Source organism: Panthera tigris, chromosome C1 (genome assembly GCF_018350195.1).
Source record: "Panthera tigris isolate Pti1 chromosome C1, P.tigris_Pti1_mat1.1, whole genome shotgun sequence".
NCBI lineage: Eukaryota > Metazoa > Chordata > Mammalia > Carnivora > Felidae > Panthera > Panthera tigris.
The window spans coordinates 138,374,724-138,395,448 of NC_056667.1; the positions used below are offsets into that span (position 1 = coordinate 138,374,724).

Consider the following 20,725-nt stretch of genomic DNA (forward strand, 5'->3'; position numbering starts at 1 on the left):
GTTCAAAATTTGCAAGTAAATTTGGTTGAGCCAGCGTTGTCAGAAAAAGAGATGTACTCCAAAGTGAAATTGCGAGACTACTGAAACTTAAGTACCAAAACTTTTTTTTTTTTTTAATTTTAACCATTATGGGTAGAAATTTATCTAAACCATATTATTTCTCTGCTGTATTAGAGTATATTTGTATATAATTTACTCCGTTTTTGATGACACTTACAAAGTTTGCTCTAAAGTATCAGTGTTGCCCAGGAGTCCACTCAAGTTTTATAGGGATAGTTCACCTAAGATCACGTGGTTCCCAGGCAGAGTGCATTTTAATTATGTGACAACTTTTTGAAAGTCTTTATTTTTTCTTTTGCTGTCAGGCTATGGGCTTATCATTTCTCTTTGCAACCAGTCTGCTTACCTTTAGCAAGCCTTCTGTCCTTTTCTAATTTTTCTGCTTATCATCTGCCAAGTTTAAAACGTGATTTCACTAAACTGTACACCTGAAATATTACATTATATGTTAACTGGAATTTAAATAAATAAAAACTAAAAAAGTGTTTTTAAAAAAGTGAGTAGGGAAATAAGGGACTCCCTTTGAGAAAAACGTATGACCTTGTATGGCCTTAGAGGGGGCACTATTCATAAACCTTTTTTACTTCCTAGTTTTTCACTTTTATTACAGAGAAAGAAAGTTATTGGAGAAAAATACATCTGCCTATATAGGTGAACCATAACTGTCAAAATAAAAATATTTATGGCCGCATACGTTATTTAGAAAATATAAGTGGGATATATAAAAACTGTACTAATTCTTTTTAAGTACTCAACGTGTTCAGAAGCAATTACACAATACTATGTTAACGTACCTGCAAGAACTAATCCTTTCAAAATAATCATTTTTAACCATAGAAAATCATTGCTAGCCTTTAGCTGTTTGGGGGGAATTTACTGCCTACCATATGTAACGGAGGCATACTGTTTGTGATCAGATTCTGATTTTAGATTCTTACAAAGATCTGTTGACTTCTGATAACTCCTAAATGGAATGTCTCATGCCTCTTTTTTTTTTTTAGGTACCATCCCCAGTATCAGAACCTGAAGAAGAAAATGATCCTGATGGTCCCTGTGCTTTCAGGAGGCGAGCAGGATGCCAGTATTACGCTGTAAGAATTTTATTTTTTTGTAGTGTTTTTGTGAACCAGATGTTCATAGGTAACTCTTGTCAGGGTAACTTAGTCTTGATCTAAAAATGGGAAGTCCACCAGCATTTTTTATTTAATATTGCCTATACACATACCAGTAAAAGATGCTAAAAGGTACTTAGTCCTTTCAGAGGATATCCAAAAATCTCATAATCCTTTACTTGGAAATTGATAATTTAGAATTCTAAATTTTAAAAATTTAGTTTTACTTTGGGCTTTAACTGTAGTTTAGCACTTATGAAAATTTACTGTCACTGCTAGAGTTAGGTAAGCCCAGAATCTCTAATTGAAGTTTTGATAGTTGCTGTTCATTAAAATTTATTTTAAGCAAGCCCATCCTGTATATACATACCAAGTAAGTATCAAACATAAAAGAATCATCTTTAAACTCTCCTCATGGCAATATTTTATCTAATAATTATATTCATAACTTTTTGACACACTTAGAAATTGCTTTGTGTTATTAAGTTTTGGTGCAACATTCTGTCAGGAGGGACCCTGACTCCCAGATGCTCAGATTTTCAGATAAAGTGTAACTATAGAGTTAATGAGGTATGGCTTGTGGAGACCATTTGCCTTGTTGCATTATGGTAAACATCTACACTCCAACTTATTTAGGATGTGTGTGTGTGTGTGAGAGTAGTGTAGAAGAGGTAGAAAGTTTTTTACAAGTTACGCTAATGAGAGAAAGAAAAAAATATTATGAAGGGATAGAGAAGTGTTAAGACCCAGAAAAATAGAATAATAAAGGGAATAGGAAGGCAGAGAAATGAACCGTATGTTCTTAAAAGTAAGAAGTGTCAGCCTGACCCATACATGCTTGAAGTACAATTTTTGGTCCAAAAAAAAATTTCTTTCTGGTATATCTCAATAGGAAGCTTATAAATTACTAACTTTCCTATCTCTACTTTTTCTGCCATTGATATTAAAAGCCATATTATTCTTTAAAGATATATTTCTTTTAAAATATACCCTAAAATATTAAATACACTTTGAGTTATTTTGGTGAGTGAACTTTTGATTCAGTTTTGTAAAATTTTATCTGGTTTTTTACAGATAAAACAATTTTACAGTTTTATATCTAAATTTTAATTGTTAATGCTGAATTTTATTTTTGTCATAATTTAACCTTTTTTCTTTTCAGATTTATTCCGTGGGTTTTGATTTTCTTTTTTTTCTTTCTTTGCAGCCTCGTTTGGACCAAGCTAACCACTCCTTTGAAAATTCAGAATTGGCAGATTTGGATAAGTTGAGATACAGGCATTGCCTTACAACACTCACAGTCCCAAGAAGATGTATAGGATTTGCAAGGAGGCGAATTGGCAGAGGTGGAAGGTAAACTATTTGTCTTGACCTGATTTTTGTTTTACAAGGTAGAAGGGAACTAATTCTTCCAGATAATATTTGGTTTTATATTGCTTTTCAGGGTCATAATGGACCGAATATCCACAGAACATGACCCAGTCCTGAAACAGATAGACCCTGAAATGCTGAATGGTTTTTCAAGCTCTTCCCAAACTATAGACTTCTCTTCTAATTTCACTCGGACCAATGCTTCCAGTAAACATTGTGAAAACAGACTGTCCCTTTCTGAAATATTAAGCAATATCAGATCATGTCGACTACAGTGTTTCCAGCCAAGGCTACTAAATTTACAGGACAGTGATAGTGAAGAATGTACCTCAAGAAAATCAGGGCAGACTGTGAACAATAAAAGAGTTTCTGCAGCATCTGTAGCTTTATTGAACACCAGCAAGAATGGCATATCAGGTAAGCTGTCACTTTGTTAAAAATATATCCTGCTCTTTTTTCCGACTTTTCATTATACACTAAATAAGGGCTCAGGACACTGGGTGTTGTATGGAAACCAATTTGACAATAAACTTCATATATTGAAATAAATAAATAAATAAAGGCTCAGGGTAAATTTTGAAGGTTTATTTTCATAATCCCATCATGGAAAAGAATTTTAGCTTAACCTATTATATTTTTGTTTTCCAGCCTAAGAAACTAAACCCTAGTATTGTGGTTCACATTTTAACCAATGTCATGATACCTATTAAACCAGACTTATATTTTGAGTGTGTGTGCCTGGTATGGTGAATGTGTAGGCAGAATGCATAGGGAGTTCCCTATGGGTAAAGTGGTTATAAGCTGCTACCAGAGTATCATAACCATAGTGTGCATTTGTTAAAGAAAAGTTTCATTTTTGTGTGTATTAACTTTGCTCAAATGTAGGCATTGCTCCTCCAGAGTACCATTGAAAGCTTTCTTTCTGAAAAATGATTTTTTAAGATTCTCCCTATGAATAGTTGTAATTTTGTCTGATAGCTAACCTCTGATTGAGACTAGAAATAGAAAGCATTTTTCATTTTAAGAAACACTGTGCTCAATTTAGTATTTTTATGACATGTACATTGTAAATAATGTATAGTATCTAGAAAATCTAAAATGTAATTTTGATTTGTTTTTATCTGTGGATAGTCTTCTCTTTATCACATGTATAAGTGGGTATAATTTTGAATATCCTTATGATATATACAAACACTGCATGGTATCCAGAGTCAAAACTAAATGTGACTTGACTCACACTGTTGCTATCCTTTCTTCTTGTAAAACGTGAATGTTTCTAAATTCTTTCCTGGATGTACATTTTACTATGTGAAATTATGTTGAACCTCCTTAAAGTGATTTTAAAGCATTTTATTTGGTCTCAGTAGTGTTCAGTCATTTTTAGTTACTGGACTGCTTATTTTCAGACTTGACCTAGACATATATCTGTTCAAAGATTATAATGGAAAATTGGATTTGTTTGAATGATTGGAAGTTGACATGTCATTTCTCCAAATTAGTTGGTTAATTTTCTCTTAAACAAACTTAGGTAAGGAAAACGGCATCCTGTTATATAAGGTTCATGAGTTTGCGAAGTTTAATAAGCTTTCAAAGCCGAAATAAATACCTAATATGATTTGTGGTGCAGACTTCTTAGAAATCTAAAGGTAGTAGGAAGTTCATGAGTATTAGGTCAGATTTTATTTCTGCCGACTCCAAGACCATGTTCAATTTATTTAACTGAACTAGAACTCCTGTATCAAAAATTACTCAAAATAATTTTTGCCAAAAGAGGAGTTTAAAAACATCTTGGAGCTCCTTTGTGGTTCATTCACTTAAGTATCCAACTCTTGATTTCAGCTCAGGTCATGAATTCGTGGTTCATGAGATCGAGCCCTGCATTGGGCTGTATGCTGACAACATAGAGCCTGCTTGGGATTCTCTTTCCCTCACTCTCTGCCCCTCCCCCATTCATGTGCTCACTCTCTCTCAAAATAAACATTTAAAAAATAAAACATCTAAAAATAGGCATTTATAATTAGATTTGACAGTGGATTGAGTTTCTTCTCTAATAATGTGTACCATAGCAAAATAATGATTTTGTTTCATCTCAACTTGAACATAGCCAGATATTTGCAGCTTTCTGCTGTACATTGCCAACATACTCCAGAAGGATTTGACTTGACTCTTGTCCAGAAAATATGTATGGTTGTGTATGTTACAGTATCATCAATACTCTGTATGTATTGATCCAGAATACAACTTAATATAACTTAAATTCCATAATAGCTACCTGTAGAATTTTGTGACACTACCATACATCAGCATAAAATAAGCATTTAAAGTATCTGAGGCATGCAATGCCTGGGTGACTCATTTGTGTAAGCCTCCAACTCTTGATTTCAGCTCAGGTCATGATCTCACAGTTTGTGGGATTGAGCCCGAGTCAGGCTCAGTGCTGACAGCACGGAGCCTGCTTGGGATTCTCCCTCCCTCTCTCTCTCAAAATAAATAAGCTTTAAAGTATCTTAGGCATACGTGCACTTTTTAGGTAACTTAAGTGACAAATACGTGATGTTAACATCATAGACAGTAAGGTTTTTTATTTTTTGCCTTTCCCCTACCATTAAAAAAAAAATGTTCTTTTTCATCTGTATTAATTTTTCCTGCCTTACATTTTTTAGTATTCTCAACAGAGTACCATTTCCTTCTTTCTTTGACAAATCTCAAGGCTTAAGCAACAGCTAAGCTACATAGAGTCAGTGTTTTTAAGTAGAATTTGTCAAATATATGTTTAAATCTGTTACTAGAGTAAAGGATTTTGTTTGAAATTTTCCTTCTGTGCTGTGACCCTCTAGTCATGGAGGCCACAAGGTTTTTGTTTTGTTTTCAATAAATACGTTAGGTTTCAAAATATTAGGCACAGGTATATAAATGCATAATGGAACAAGTCTTTTAACAGCATTTTTGTAAAAAGTTGAAAAGCTCTGACAATTTTAGGTACCCATTTGCACCAGTGGATTCCATTACAATTCCGTAAATTTTGATAAGAATTCTTTCATTTATCTAAAGAGAAGGATGTAGGAGTTTTTAAAAAGTTACATTTTTATATTTGATGGACAGAGACAAAAGAATTGAATCTTCGTATATTTGATTTCTTTTAATCTTTGTCTTTATTAATACTGTTGCCTTCTGCTTCTTCTTAATGGACTTGGTCATGAGAGCATGTGTGTCTTTAAGAGTTTAACAAAACTGACACAGGACCATATTTTTACGTTGCAGAGTATGTCACTGATCTTGGCAATTATAAGTACTGAATTTTCTGTTTCACAGCTGGGAAATCTCAACAAATAAAGGGTTTAAATCAGAAGTAGAAACTGCGGCTGCCTGGGTTGCTCAGTTGGTTAAGAGTCCCACTCTTGATTTTGGCTCAGGGTCATGATCTCAAGGTTGTGAGATCGAGCCCTGCATTGGGCTCTGGGCTGGGTGTGAAGCCTGCTTAAGATTCTCTCTTCCTCTCTTGGGGCGCCTGGGGGCTCAGTTTGTTAAGCGTCTGACTTTGGCTCAAGTCATGATCTCACGGCTTGTGAGTTCGAGCCCCACGTCAGTCTCTGTGCTGACAGCTCAGAGCCTGGAGCCCACTTCAGATTCTGTGTCTCCTTCTGTCTGCCTCTCCCATGCTCATGCTCTGTCTTTCTCTGTCTCTCAATAATAAATAAAAGTTAAAAAAAAAAAAAAAAGATTCTCTCTTCCTCTCTCAAAAAAAAAAAAAAAAAGAAATAGAAACTCTATACCTTTGACCATAATATTTATTTATATCCCAAGTTTCTTAGTTCTTAGAAAAAAAAACTTGAACTTGAGGGCTAGTGGCGAAGAATATTCCTACTTTTATGCTGTTAATAACCCAGTTAATATTTTTCAAGTCCTGGGGCACCTGGGTGGCTCAATCATTGAGCATCTGACTGTGGCTCAGGTCATGATCTCACAGTTTGTGAATTCGAGCCCACATCTGGCTCTCTGCTGTCAGCACAGAGCCTACTTTGGATCCTCTCTCCCCCTCTCTGCCCCTCCTCCACTCACTTGCACACACTCTCTCTCAAAAATAAATACACATTTAAAAAAAATTTTTTTCAAGTCATAATTCCTGTGTCCTAAAGAATATCTAGTTGTTATTTTTGATATCATACTTAAAGGACTTAAAACAAATTAAAATGTATGTCCTAGGTATTAGAACTAGAACTAAAGACTTCATTTTAAAGCAAAGACACATATCTTATTAACTATTAAGTAAAATAAAGATCTGTTTTCTTAATTGAAAAACTCTTTTCAAAGAATAGAAGTAGGACAGAGAAAGGAAAGATGGATTGTGCTGAACATGGCAAGTGAATAACCAAGGATAGATAATGATTTAGAATTATTATATGGAAAGCACTCTGTTAAGTGTTTAAAAGTTGCGAGATTTTGTAAGACAATAATCCCTACCTTCAGGGAGCTTACAGCACATGGCAAGTATTACATTCTTTATATAAATAGATCAAAGTTTTTAGTCATTTGAAACTGCACTATTATTTAGCTCTTTTTTTTGAGATATTGTTCTTAAATCCCAAACTCCGAAATGAAATTGTATTTCACATCTAACAGTAGCTTTGCTTGGGGCACCTGGCTGGCTCAGTCGGTATAGCATGTGACTTGATCTTGAGGTCATGAGTGCAAGCCCCATGTTGGGCATAGAGATTACTTTAAAAATGAATGAATGAATGAATGAATGAATGAATGAAGCAAGCTTTGTTCAGATTTGAAGAGATGGATTAGTTTACATTCAGTCTTGGTTTTGACTAATGCATGGTTGCAAATGAACACTTTTTTTCCTCATCTCAGTGTACTGAGTAGGTACCAGCACCCTTGTTGATCAGCTTCAAATATCTTACCATTACCAATTTGTAAGAACATCAATTTGAACAGTGTTCCAACAGAAATTCCTGATTTTTGTTTATTTTTCCATTCTTTCTTTTCTTTTTTTCTTTTTTTTTTTTAATGTTTATTTGTTTTTGAGAGAGCACAGCTCCATGCAAGTGAGCGGGGAAAGGGCAGAGAGAGAGGGAGACAAAGAATCCCAAGCAGGCTCTGCACTGTCAGTGTGAAGCCCCACGCAGGGCTCAAACTCAGGAATCCTGGGATCACAACCTGAGCTGAGATCAAGAGTTGGACGCTTAACTGACTGAGTCACCCACATGCCCCCCACCATTCTTTCTTAAATTGCCATAAAATGTTTGCAAGTATAAAAAGTTCTTCAATAGATAAAACTACATTTTAACAATGAGCTAAGGTATTCACAAGGATTTATTTTTTGAGTTAGGATTGCTTCCAAAGGTGAGAAATAGATTCAGATTTCAGAAATTAAAAAGATTTTAGTTTGACTGCTAAACGAAATAATATTCAAATTTCAGTTGTAACTATTTAGGTTGGGTGTCAGAAGTTTAAATGCGTCTTTAAAGATTTTATCTTTGGGGGCGCCTGGGTGGCTCAGTCAGTTAAGCATCTGACTTCAGCTCAGGTCATGATCTCATGGTTTGTGAGTTTGAGCCCCACATCAGGCTCTGTGCTGATAGCTTAGAGCCTGCTTCAGATTCTGTGTCTCCCTCTTTCTCTGCCCCTCCCCCTGCTCATGCTCTGTCTCTCCCTTTCTCTCAAAAATAAATAAATGTTAAAAAAAAATTTAAAAATAAAAAAAAGATTTTATTTTTTTTAAATCTCTATACCAGCGTGGGGCTCAAACCTATAACCGCAAGATCTAGAGTTACACATTCCATCAACTTAGCCAGCCAGGTGCCCCTTAAATGGGTCTTTATTTTTTTTATTTTCACATTTCATTTGTTCCTTATTCCTTATCCCCCTCACCCTTCACTCCTGACCTCCCCTCCCATCTTCACCCTTTCTACCCACAGTTTTGCAGTTTATTCATGAGTTTGCCTTTAACTGTGACAGTTACATTACAGGATGTGTATAGTCCTAGACACATAATGTCAGCTTTCAAGGATTGAAGCATTTGTCCTCAGAGTAGCTCAGAGTGGCTTATGTGAACTTTCACCTGACTCCTTGCTAAGACATACAAGGTTTAAAATAGGTTGTCCAGGGACGCCTGAGCAGCTCAGTCAATTGAGCGTCTGACTTTGGCTCAGGTCATGATCTCACAGTTCATGGGTTCGAGCCCCGTGTTAGCCTCTGTGCTGACAGCTCAGAGACTGGAGCCTGCTTCAGATTCTGTGTCTCCCTCTCTATCTCCCTCCCCTGCTCATGCTCTCTCTCTGTCTCAAAAATAAATATAAGCATTAAAAAAATTTTTTTTAAATAAAATAGGTTGTCCATCATCCCCCACCCCATCAGCCCCAAATCTGTCTTTTAAAACAGACAAACAAAAATGCATATAGTCAGCTTTGCTTAATAAAGCATATATTAAGACTTTTGTAACAAAGACCTACCTTGTAGATGGAGAATACTGGATAATATATTCATCTTGACTTTTAGATCTTTATTACCATATTAGATGTTCTTCATTAAGCTATGAAAACTTGGTCTAGACTAGTGTTTTAAAAAGTTCATAGCTTCCCAAGAATACACTGTATTAGCCCACTTGGAGAAATACCGTGTTAAAAGATAATTTTGAAAAGGCACACACACAGGGGCACCTGGATGGCTCAGTCAGTTGAGCATCCAACTTTGGCTCAGGTTGTGATCTCATGGTTCTTGAGTTCGACCTCTACATCTGTCATGCTCTGCTGACAGTTCATGATTTTGGCTTGGGTGGTGGTCTCGTTGGTGAGATCCAGCCCCAAGTCGGGCTCTGCGGTGGCAGTACAGAGCCTGCTTGGGTTTCTCACTCTCTCTCTCTCTCTCTCTCTCTCTCTCTCTCTCTCTCTCCCCCTCCCTCCCTCTGCCTTTTTCCCGCTCCCGCACACACAGGTGCCCTCTCTCTCAAATAAAAATTAAAAAATAAAAAGGCACACACACAAGCACAAAAACCATATGTTCATACCCTGTTATGAGATGGTCATCCAAAAGTTCCAGAATGTATTTCTATTAGATTTTTCTTTTTAGTTAATCAACAAAACTATACAAAGTTAGCGAATACTTGTAAAGATTTCACATATACTGAAGAATATCTCTGTGGGCCCAAGGTTAAGAAACCAGCATAAAGTCTAGGGGAGATACCTTGAGTATATTTTTAGTGGATCTGTCAAAATACGGGAGAGAAAGCTGATAAGGGGTCAACCTAGCAGACCACCATATAGGAATCACATCCTTGAAAGGTGAAAGATGAAATGAAGAATACCTAGGAGTTTTGAAAGCAAAATCAACATTCCAAGGATGGTAACAAGTATTCTCACAAAAACTACATGGATTCATCTGGTAAATAAAGCAACTGATAAATCTAAGATAGGTAATAAGCCAGGTATAAAGAAGATAGCCAGGAAGGTTAGGGGCTTTACTGAAAAACAGAGTTTTGGTTATATACACAAAATATTTAGAAATGCAGGTATGCCACTAATGTATAGAATGACATATTTGCATATATAATGAGGAAAAATCAGTAATACATATACCTATCAGCATGTGTTAACTACAGAAATTTGGAAAAGTTACTCAGGTAAAAAGACACTTCCATCCATCTGGATTTTAAGGAAATATTGCTACCTTCACAAAACAGTTTTGTGGTTACTTTTAAACTGGCAGGAATTGGAGGGCATGGGGTAGGGTAGATTATGACCAGCATAAATTTTACTTTTAAGCTAGCAACGTGTAAGCAACTAGTAGAAAGAACTTGGCTTGGCCCTAAGCAAGAGAAGCAGGTAAGGCTTCTTTCTTGCATATTCCCAGTTGCCCTTTTGCCACTACATGCACCACCACCCCCCCACCTCAAAGCTGGGCCCCTAAATTCTAAACAGTCTTCTTCACACTATAACTATGACTTTTTCTGACCTGTTTTAACTTTTGCCTCTTGATGATTGTAAGTCAACGTAAGAAATAAATTTCTTGTGGAAATATTTAAGTAATTTATGAAAGGAAACATAATTAGTAGGAAAGGTACTTTCCATCAAACACCTGTCTCCACCTACCATTAGGTCAACTCTAAGAATGATAATTCAGTACTGTGTCTGTGCTATTAAAATCATACATTTCTTACTGCTTTCCATCCACCTAACAAAAGGAAAGAGGTCAGTTAGAAAGGGTGTTTTGTATGTGTTCCAATTCTGTGTCATGATTACTAATTGCTCTTTTTGTCTAAAGAGTTGAAAATGATATGAAATAATGCTCTAGAAAATTCCAAATGAGGAACTTTATAGTAAAGAAAGAACTAGAGGTCAAGAATGGATATAACATGCTGAGCTTGAAGTAACGGGGAGGAGAAAAAAATAAATGTCATTTTTTAAGGCATATCCATATTATAGAGTTAAATTGAGTTTATATTAGTAACTTTTCTTTAATGCTTTTTTCTTCTAATGTTTATTTATTTTTGAGACAGAAACAGAGCATGAACGGGGGAGGAGCAGAGAGAGAGAGAGAGACACAGAATCCAAAGCAGGCTCCAGGCTCTGAGCTGTCAGCACAGATCCCGACGCGGGGCTCGAACTGACAGACCATGAGATCGTGACCTGAGCCAAAGTCGGACGCTTAACCGACTGAGCCACCCAGGCGCCCCTATATTAGTAATTCTTAACCAGTAATGGGATCAAGGGTGACATTTTTATTATTAAAATCAGCCAGGGTTTAAAAAGGTTAGGAAACAGTGACCATTAATTTGAATAATTTGGATTGAGTCTTTATTGGTTAGGATTTTAATGCGTTTCTTTTTTTTTTTTTTTTTTTTTTAATGTTTATTAGAGCATGAGCGGGGGAGGGGCAGAGAGAGAGGGAGACACAGAATCTGAAGCAGGCTCCAGGCTCCGAGCTGTCAGCACAGAGCCTGACGCGGGGCTCAGACTCACAGACCTTGAGATCGTGACCTGAGCTGAAGTCAGATGCTCAACCAACTGAGCCACCCAGGCGCCCCTTAATGCATTTCTTATGGGAAAAAAAGATGGGGTTCCTGAGCAAATTAATGGTCTCAACAAGACAGGGCAATAAACAGATATAACCCCACCCCAAAACAGGCAATTTTATCAGCATTCCTTTTTAATATATACGTAAATGATCATCCATTCATAAAAAACAAGCAGAACCATCTATAGTTGGCAACACTTTGTTACTCATGGATTACCAACCAAAAGTAATTTTTTTAATTTTGGAAAAAAAATGTTTAATGTTTGTTTATTTTTGAGAGAGACAGACAGAGTGCAAGTGGGGATGGGCAGAGAGAGAAAGGGAGACACAGAAGCCAAAGCAGGCTTCAGGCTCTGAACTGTCAGCACAGAGCAGGGCAGATGCAGGCAGGGCTCGAACTCACGAACCATGAGATCATGACCTGAGCCAAAGTTGGGTGCTCAACCGACTGAGCCACCCAGATGCCCCCAAAAGCAATTTTTTAATTAAAAAAAATGCTATTTGTTCTTTCTACTAATTTAAGTACATACTTATTCTGAATTAGTGAGATTTTATGATTTTCTGACTTAAAAGATTTTAGAGAAGAAGATTCTCATTGTTCTCATTTCTCTCTCAATTTTGAAGTAGCTGTTAAAACTGTATTCACTTAATTTTCTTCCTCATTTAAAATTAATCACTGTGACTCCCACCTTTTCACCACCACAAAAAACTTAGCTCCAGATAAACTTAACACTGGATTTGAGGGACTAGACCATGCTAACACCAGATTCCAACCAAGTTCATTTAATTTGAATTGGCACAATCCTTTATACACATAAGACTTATTAAACATATTTATTTGGGTTTAACTTAAGAGTTTTCCTTCCTGCCTTTTATCTAATAAACTATTTTTCATCTCTTTCCCAAGGTTTTCAAACAACTGGAAATTTATGAATACTTCACATTTTCATTTGATTTTGAAGATTGTAAATTTAGAATTAAAAATGTTTTTTACATTTAAAAATAGAACACTTGCAGTGAATTTAACATGTGCAAACAAAGAAAAACATTTGATTTTGTTGGTAATTCAGTAAGATAACTAATGTGTACTTCAAAAATGCAGGTAATATTAAAATTTTACAGTGTGCACTCTCATAGCCCCAGGTCTTTGAATCTTCTAAAAATAAAATTGCTATCTAAGAACTTTTTTTCCTTCATAGCCCAATACAAATTTTAAATGATAACGTTGTCGAACAGAAATGAAGGCATATTTAATGTTTTGTCCATCTCTGGGGCCTAACTCCCTTTTAATAGAAAATAGACTGTACTTATTAATAGCTTGTTATATGTCTAATTTACCATCACGTTTTTTAAAATTTCTCCTTTGTAGTAAATGGAAAACTTGGGGGAGTAGTCAAGAGTAACCTAGGTTCAGGCTGTGTCCTCTTCTAGCTAAACTCCTTTAGGTCCTGTTAATGAGACTTTAGGTCCTATTGATGAGATTGCTCACTTGCATTTAAAGGTTGGCTCATATTAGTTGCTATTCCTTTATATGTATCTTTTCTTTCCAACTACACTTTTGGACTTTATAGCTGGGACCCTCCTTTTGCCTTTTATTTTGCCATGTATTCACTTAACTCTTAATGTAGCACTCTGCATCATCGTAAATAGTAAATACTGATTGACTGAAAGAGATAGGAGAGAGGAAAGAAAGCAATGAAGAAAAATAGAGCAAATTTTCTCTAGTAGTACGTGTATTCTGATCTGATTTAATACTTCATGATTTTGATAATGTACTGACTTCTATGGAAATAGCTTTATGTCCTCTAAATCAGTTTATCAGTGATTTACTTGAAAATTAATGAAAATTTTTTACGTTTCTTTGAGAAAAATGCTTTCCTCTTACAACTTTTTCTTGGCTAATCTTATAAACAAACGTTTTAGATGTCTCATTTTTACTTGAAATCTACTGTTAACACAGTTGGTCACCCCTTGATTGCATCTGAGGATATATTCTGTCTTTAGTTTTCTGAAGAGTTCTCTGATTTCTAACCCATATTTCTATAGATAAGACTTATTTTAGCATCAAATCTGTTGGCTTGAACTACAGTTACTGATTGTGCAAGGTGAACACCTTTGTCCTCTACTCTGATTTGTAACCAGGGAAAATGTCCTAGATGAGAACCAGCAATAAGAATCCTTTATAGTTCTGCAGATGGTCCTGCTTTCTTAATAAGGCTATCACTTAGTCATCATCATTATTATTTGTTTTAATAAATCAGTTTTCTCACTATATACTTCCACAATTTAGAAAGCTAAGAATGATCCCAAAGACACGAAGTCTGAATAAGTAATAGAATCCTCATATTAGGACTATTTTGTACAGTATAAACACTGCATGTAGGAACTTCTTTTGGCATGTGATTTTAGAAGATCATGGATATTAACATAAACCACTTTTGCTTTTTATTGAGTTTTTTGCTGATGTATGATTTGCACTTGCTTTTCATCTTAATTGTGCAATAATTTTAATTGTATTCTATTTGTGTTGTGCAAAGTACTTTAAAATATACTTCTGAACTGAATGTCCTTTGCCAGTAACAGGGGGTATCACAGAAGAACAGTTTCAGACACATCAACAGCAGTTAGTTCAAATGCAAAGGCAGCAGCTTGCTCAGCTTCAGCAGAAACAGCAATCTCAGCATTCCTCGCAACAGACGCACCCAAAAGCACAGGTGAACCTGTCTTTTAATCGTGGTTGTTTCTTTTTTCTTCTTTAATTACATAGTTTTGTACAATTTTGTCAAGTCAAAGATAACCTTGATAAACTAATGTATATTTAATGAGGAGAATACTAGAGTCAAATATGGTATTTGTAATTTAGGAAAGAAACCACATTGTTTTAGAGGGGTATTGAGAATTTGTGGAAGGAATTAGATACTCTTAGAATTATCATCCCCACCCCTACTCTGCCTCCAAAACTTTTTTCCCCCAATCTTAACCCCTTCCTAAACTGTGTTTTTAAGTGCCATTTGGGTGTGCCCCATGACTTAGGAGGTAATTTTCTTGAATTGTCCACTAAATCCAAACAACATAATCCCTTGCCTCTTTGAATCACATTTCCCTGAAGAAAAAAATTGCCACTAGGTGACGTTTTCCATTGGCACCATTAGACGAATATGCTAGGGGTTAAGAACAAAAATACTTTATAAAATTGCAATTGCCGGAGGAAAGAAACCCTGCAAATACCTTGATATGAGCCCTATAACACTTATTTTGAAGTTGTGGCATCCAAAACTGTATGAGAATAAATTTCTGTTGTTAAGCCACTAAAAATAAAAGTGTAATTGAAAAGTTTGTTTGAAATTTGAGCCATCTGAAAGAAATAAATCTAATACTTTAGGTCTTAAGTTTTGTTACTTCATAATTCCAAAAGTAACTCTGAAGTAATAACTGAGGTTAACTCAATCTTTGTTGTATTCTGTGAGCTCTCAGGCCAGCGTCTGCTGATGGTAGGTCAGTTCATTCTCAGAGGGTCACTAAATACACTGACCTTGGAAATCCTGAATCCAGCAACATGAAAATCTCAGTGACACCAGGAGCCCTCAGCACTCCTCTAGCCTCCGGGTGGATTTGGGAGTAGCCTGCATTCTGGAGCTATTGGGTGACCTGTTTCATGCAGAATCAAGAGGAATGGCCATTAAACTTGCCTTTGTTTGCTTTTTCTGAATCTCTCGGGTAACTAGCCTACTTGCGAGGTTAGTTAGGCAAGACATGTTTTTACATTGTGACAAAAAGGATGGTTAAATTTCATTTTGTCCCTAGTATCTAGATTGTCAAGTATTTTTAAAGGCATTCTTTAACACTTATTGGAAAAATTAATAGAGCATAAAAGGTTTGAGGTTTTTTAATCCCCTAGTTCTTTCTCAGAAATAGTTGCTTCCCAATTTTTAGTCACTCCCTGCTTAAAAATGCCAAAAATAGTCTGTGGAGTCTTGGATCTCTTAATCTTAGCACTTACACCTGTTCAAGATGAAAAAGGAAACCACCTTTTGGGTTTGCCCATTTCTTAATATTCACATTCATGAAATCACATTTGAAAAATTGAGAGTTTAATTTTGTTCATTTTATAGGGCTCAAGCACCTCTGACTGTATGTCTAAAACACTTGACTCAGCCAGCGCCCACTTTGCTGCATCTGCAGTAGTCAGTGCACCTGTTCCAAGTCGCAGTGAGGTAGCCAAGGAACAGAACACTGGCCACAACAACATAAACGGTGTTGTCCAGCCTTCAGGTAAGCCTGTGGTTTCATGCGATACTTACTAGCTCAAGGTTGTAACTTACTGATTGGAGATACGGTGTTTGTTTTAAATACAAGGGGAAAAAATCGTACAAGTCAGGACTCCAGAATTTCTGAGGATAGGTGTGGCGGAATAGCTGCATATTTTCTGGAAATCACGTAGAGCCTGCTCCCTGTTTCCTCCTGCTCCCACTAGATACCTTCCTGTGTAACTCTCCACCCTGCCTGGTTTTATCCACATACTGTCAGTTGCCTCACATCTTAGGAAACATACTGAGCTAATCGCTAACCATCACACTGGAATTATCCGTGCATTGATAGGCAAAATATAATCCAGGTTGATCTGTCAGTAAGTTTGAAATTGGGTTTACCTTCCCACTGGCACATACTCATGGGACTGCTTTCTCTGACTCCTCCTCTTGAAATACAGTATTACTCTGAAACCTTGTCTGCTTCTTACCACCCTGAGTCCTCAAAGACTTGCTGTTCCTATCAGCCTTCAGCTACTACTCAGACCCTAGGGTTTTTCCACTTGCTTTTAGATACACCCATGATCCTGATTACCCCGCCTTACTGATTCCTTGCATGCGTGAATTATGATGGAATCCGACTGTCATTTCCACATGGTCTCAACCTCCAGAGAGGACCTCTCTGCCCTGTTGTTTCCTACTTTCCAAATGTAGACTTTTATGCAGGCTAGTAGAAAAATGTGTCTTTGGCTTGTAACAGGTAAGTATGTTGTGATCAGGAACTCTCTTTGGAGAGGCCATTATGTGGAAAGTTAATTTGGTATGTAATTAGAATACAAATGTTTGCACAGATTTTTATTAAACTCTGATTTTCTGAGAGTTTAATTAATGTCTCATGATACGAATTAAATGATGTTATTTTTCTCCTTCAGGAACCTCTAAAACGTTATACTCCACCAATATGGCTTTATCATCCAGCCCAGGGATTTCAGCTGTACAACTTGTAAGGACAGTTGGCCACACCACTACAAACCACTTAATCCCAGCATTGTGCACAAGCAGTCCTCAAACACTTCCCATGAACAATTCCTGCCTGACAAATGCAGTGCACCTCAATAACGTCAGTGTTGTTTCTCCAGTCAATGTGCATATCAATACACGGACTTCAGCACCATCGCCAACAGCCTTAAAACTTGCCACGGTTGCTGCCAGTATGGACAGAGTGCCAAAGGTTACTCCCAGCAGTGCCATCAGCAGCATAGCAAGGTGTGTGTGTGTGTGTGTGTGTGTGTGTGTGTGTGTGTGTGTGTGTATTTCTGGTACCATCCTGTCCCTTTCTGCTGGCTGTCCTATGGGAGGAAAAAGACATTTTTTACTGCAATAGATGTCTATTGATTGACTTGCTTTTAACACATACTGAGTTCTACTCAGGGTAAAGCTCTGTGACTTAGATTATTTGTTTGAGGTCAATAGTGGGATGTTTACATGCCAACCAGAAGCATAAAAAACAAGGGGGGAAAGCACATCAAATTGGGAACCATCAAGCCCAAAAAATAAATCAAAGGATATTTTAGAAGCTTGAGTCTTCTACTATTTTTTTGTAGCTTAGACAGTTGGGGAGGTTAGAGTTGTTACTGATTCCCATGCCAGAGCTTTAATTTTCAAATCAAAATTTGTGTTTTCTTCAACATTATAAAAAGAAAGTAAATTATTCTATGTATATATTAAAATTGAGACTCTTCTGGGATTAGCTAAATCTGTGATCATGTATTTCAGGGTATGTTTTTATATTTCTTTGATACTAGTACATGAGAGCAACAAATCAGAAAAAAACTTGACGTGCATGAGTTAATAACTTACTGCATGACCTTAAACCTATAAAATTAAACTGTAGTGGAAAGTAATCTAAGTACTGTTGTGCTTCTGATGATTCTTTTTTTTTTAATTTTTTTTTAATGTTTATTTATTTTTGAGACAGAGAGAGACAGAACGTGAACGGGGGAGGGTCAGAGAGAGGGAGACACAGAATCTGAAGCAGGCTCCAGGCTCTGAGCTGTCAGCACAGAGCCCAACATGGGGCTTGAACTCACGGACCGTGAGATCATGACCTGAGCCGAAGTCGGACGCTCAACCGACTGAGCCACCCAGGCACCCCTGATGATTATTCTTTTTGAGCATCATATGCTTCATCTATTGTAAAAAACTTGGATTGTGTTACATATTTTCATAAGTAGTTTATCATTGGCTTCCCCCGAAATATTATGTTAAATTACTGTGTTTCCTAAGTAAACAATTGTAATCAAGTAATTAGGAAATAATAGAATTTCTTAGATACACAAAACTTTTCCTCATTCCTGTATAGCAATTGTAAAAGTAGGAAATGTTCTTGTGAAGTACATGTTTAGTTTTAGTTACGTAAAACCGTATCTGTAAATACTGAGTGATAATACCATATTCTGGAGAGTATTAATGTTTATTTTACTCTTTGCCTTATTTTAGAGAGAACCATGAACCAGAAAGATTGGGTTTAAATGGAATAGCAGAGACAACAGTAGCTATGGAAGTGACATAACCTAAAACGTGTGGCTTTGACCTGTGCTGATGGTGTGCAGTCATTCATATTCCAGCTGAATGCAAAAGGCGACACTCTGTGGATCACAGAGCGTAACAATGGACCTAAATGGACTACAATATATCGGATATGAAATCGATATATGATGTATATTTTGTAAAATTGGGAAAATCACTACCTTGTAAAATAGTTTATTTGTATCATCAATATTATTTCTGTTACTTGAATAGTAGATATTCATCATCATGCTTTTGCACTTGAATTTGCAACTGAATGGATTTTAAAAAATAATTCTTTAATGGGATCATGAGCATGAAATGGGATCCTGCATCACTTGTTTTAACTATTTATTTTGCCATGTTTACATTTTGTATCTTGTAAAAATAAATCCAACTTTGTGTCTAAAAAGTTAAAGATTCATAGCTAGGAAATGAAATTCTTGTAATTTTTTTCTAAAGAAACTGTAAAGTTTTCACTTGGTTCATTTTGTTTCACAATTTGACTAGATGGACTTTTTGGTAAATACTAGTGGCATTTCACTGTCAAATATGAAGTTCAAGGCAAAATAGTATTTTCTATTACTGTGCAGGGGAAAGGGATGGATCGATACATGCAAATTTAATGTAGTAACTCACTTTTCCATATATTTTGAATGTATATTTCTATTTATAATACCAGTTTATAAAAAATAATTACACAGGAAAAACGGACTAGGAAAAATTATGCATCTAGCACATTTAAACTGTGCAGATAAGAAAATTTTTCAAGGATTACATTTTATCTGAAGACTGCATATTTTAACTGGCTTTAAAACTGTAACACACCACATAAAGGATATTTTACCAGGTATGTATTGCATCATATCATTGCAATAATTATTGGAAGTCTAGATATCGAGCCATCCCAGGTGTTGGGAGGGGGGGAGGGTTGTGGCAAGACTGTCTTTTCAATTTTGGAGAGTTTTCCTGTGGCTACAAGGCAAGTAACGGGTTGGAAAAAGTCTGACTGTAAGCGTTGGACACCTTCATAGTGTAGTGTTTTAGTGACTTTTTTTATACGGTTCTTGTAAATTAGATACGTGTAGTGGTGTTTCAGAATGTTTGTTTATGCACTAGTTCAGACAACTTTCCCTGTTACTTGTTCTTGATAAGTGAAAACTGCAGGGAAATAAAAATACATATCAAAACATGGACATGCTGCATATGTGTTTATTTCACAATGTGCACACAGCGTAAGTGAGAATTTAAGGGAGACGATAGCACTTAACAGCACTTTTCATTTTCACAGTGCTTTCCAAGCATTAATGAAAAGATTTGTAAGAAGCTCATCTGTGGGCACTATTGGGTTTCAGATAATCCAATATAAACTACCTTTGATATGAAAAGTTCTTAAAATAGTTTACGGAATGTAAGTAATTTGCAGTATAACATTCACTGAAATCTCATAAATGAGCCTCATTTTATAAATAAAAGTTTAGAGTAGAATTATATTGCAAGGGGGTTTTGTCAAGTAAGTACCGGGAAATGTAAATATTTTTAATGAATATGATTAAAACCATTTCAAACTTACATAATTTTATACTTTACATTTTTTATATCTGCAGTCCTGAAAGTTGTAAAATTGATATGTCAGTTGAATTAATGGGCCAAGATTTCTGCTGAGAGTGGTTTTTATTCAGGTCCTAAATGTGTAAAGCAATTTATGGTCAAAACCACAGAGAAAAATAAATTTAATTTCTTCATCGGTTGTGACCTGATAGGATCCATGCTCGTTTCTGCCATACTACCTCTGGAGTTAACTCATTGCTGATGATATAAAGGAAATAATTTTGATTTGATATGTATTATGACTGTGTTCATTCTGCTTATAGTGATGTATCTCCTTGCTATTAAGAACTTAACTTTAGTGCCAATTTTGGAGAAAGCTTTTTTTTCCATTTTACTAAGTAAAGCATGAAGTGAACTTGCCTTATGTGATATACATGTTATAAATAATTTAAGTAAAACAAAAGAACTATCCATTTGTACAGTTTCTGGAGATGTGGCAAACCCAGACCTTATCAAAAACTGGTGACCAATTTATTTGTTCCTTTCGAAGTAAAATAGAAAACTAAGTCCTTCCTTATTTTGGTGGTTGTAACTGTCTCACAGATGGCATTTCAGTTACTTGCACACACATTTTTCCAGTGCTTTTCAAAACCTTTCAAGTGATGAGAGACTTACCTTTCACCTTTAAGAACAGTTTGTTTTTGCGCTGGCCCCCCACTGGGCAGTACCACCCTATTTTGGTTTTCTGAGGAAACTAATGTTGATGTTGTAGTTCACTAAGCTTCCAGAGTTCTTGGA

General features: G+C 36.0%; 1 protein-coding gene across 3 annotated transcripts in view; it reads left to right on the forward strand.

The window, feature by feature from the left end:
• The window catches only part of EPC2 (enhancer of polycomb homolog 2), a 121,190-nt gene extending 100,794 nt beyond the window's left edge, over window positions 1-20,396 (forward strand). For 2 of the 3 annotated variants that reach the window (XM_007078544.2, XM_007078546.2), the window contains 7 exons: window positions 1,062-1,151; window positions 2,380-2,525; window positions 2,617-2,960; window positions 14,139-14,275; window positions 15,674-15,833; window positions 16,741-17,074; window positions 18,308-20,396. In XM_007078544.2, coding sequence (XP_007078606.1) covers window positions 1,062-1,151; window positions 2,380-2,525; window positions 2,617-2,960; window positions 14,139-14,275; window positions 15,674-15,833; window positions 16,741-17,074; window positions 18,308-18,380 — 1,284 coding nt within the window. In that variant the 3' untranslated portion in view covers window positions 18,381-20,396. The remainder of the gene's footprint in view (window positions 1-1,061; window positions 1,152-2,379; window positions 2,526-2,616; window positions 2,961-14,138; window positions 14,276-15,673; window positions 15,834-16,740; window positions 17,075-18,307) is intronic. The other variant, XM_007078545.2, reaches the window with a different exon arrangement.
• Window positions 20,397-20,725: the final 329 nt, after the last annotated feature.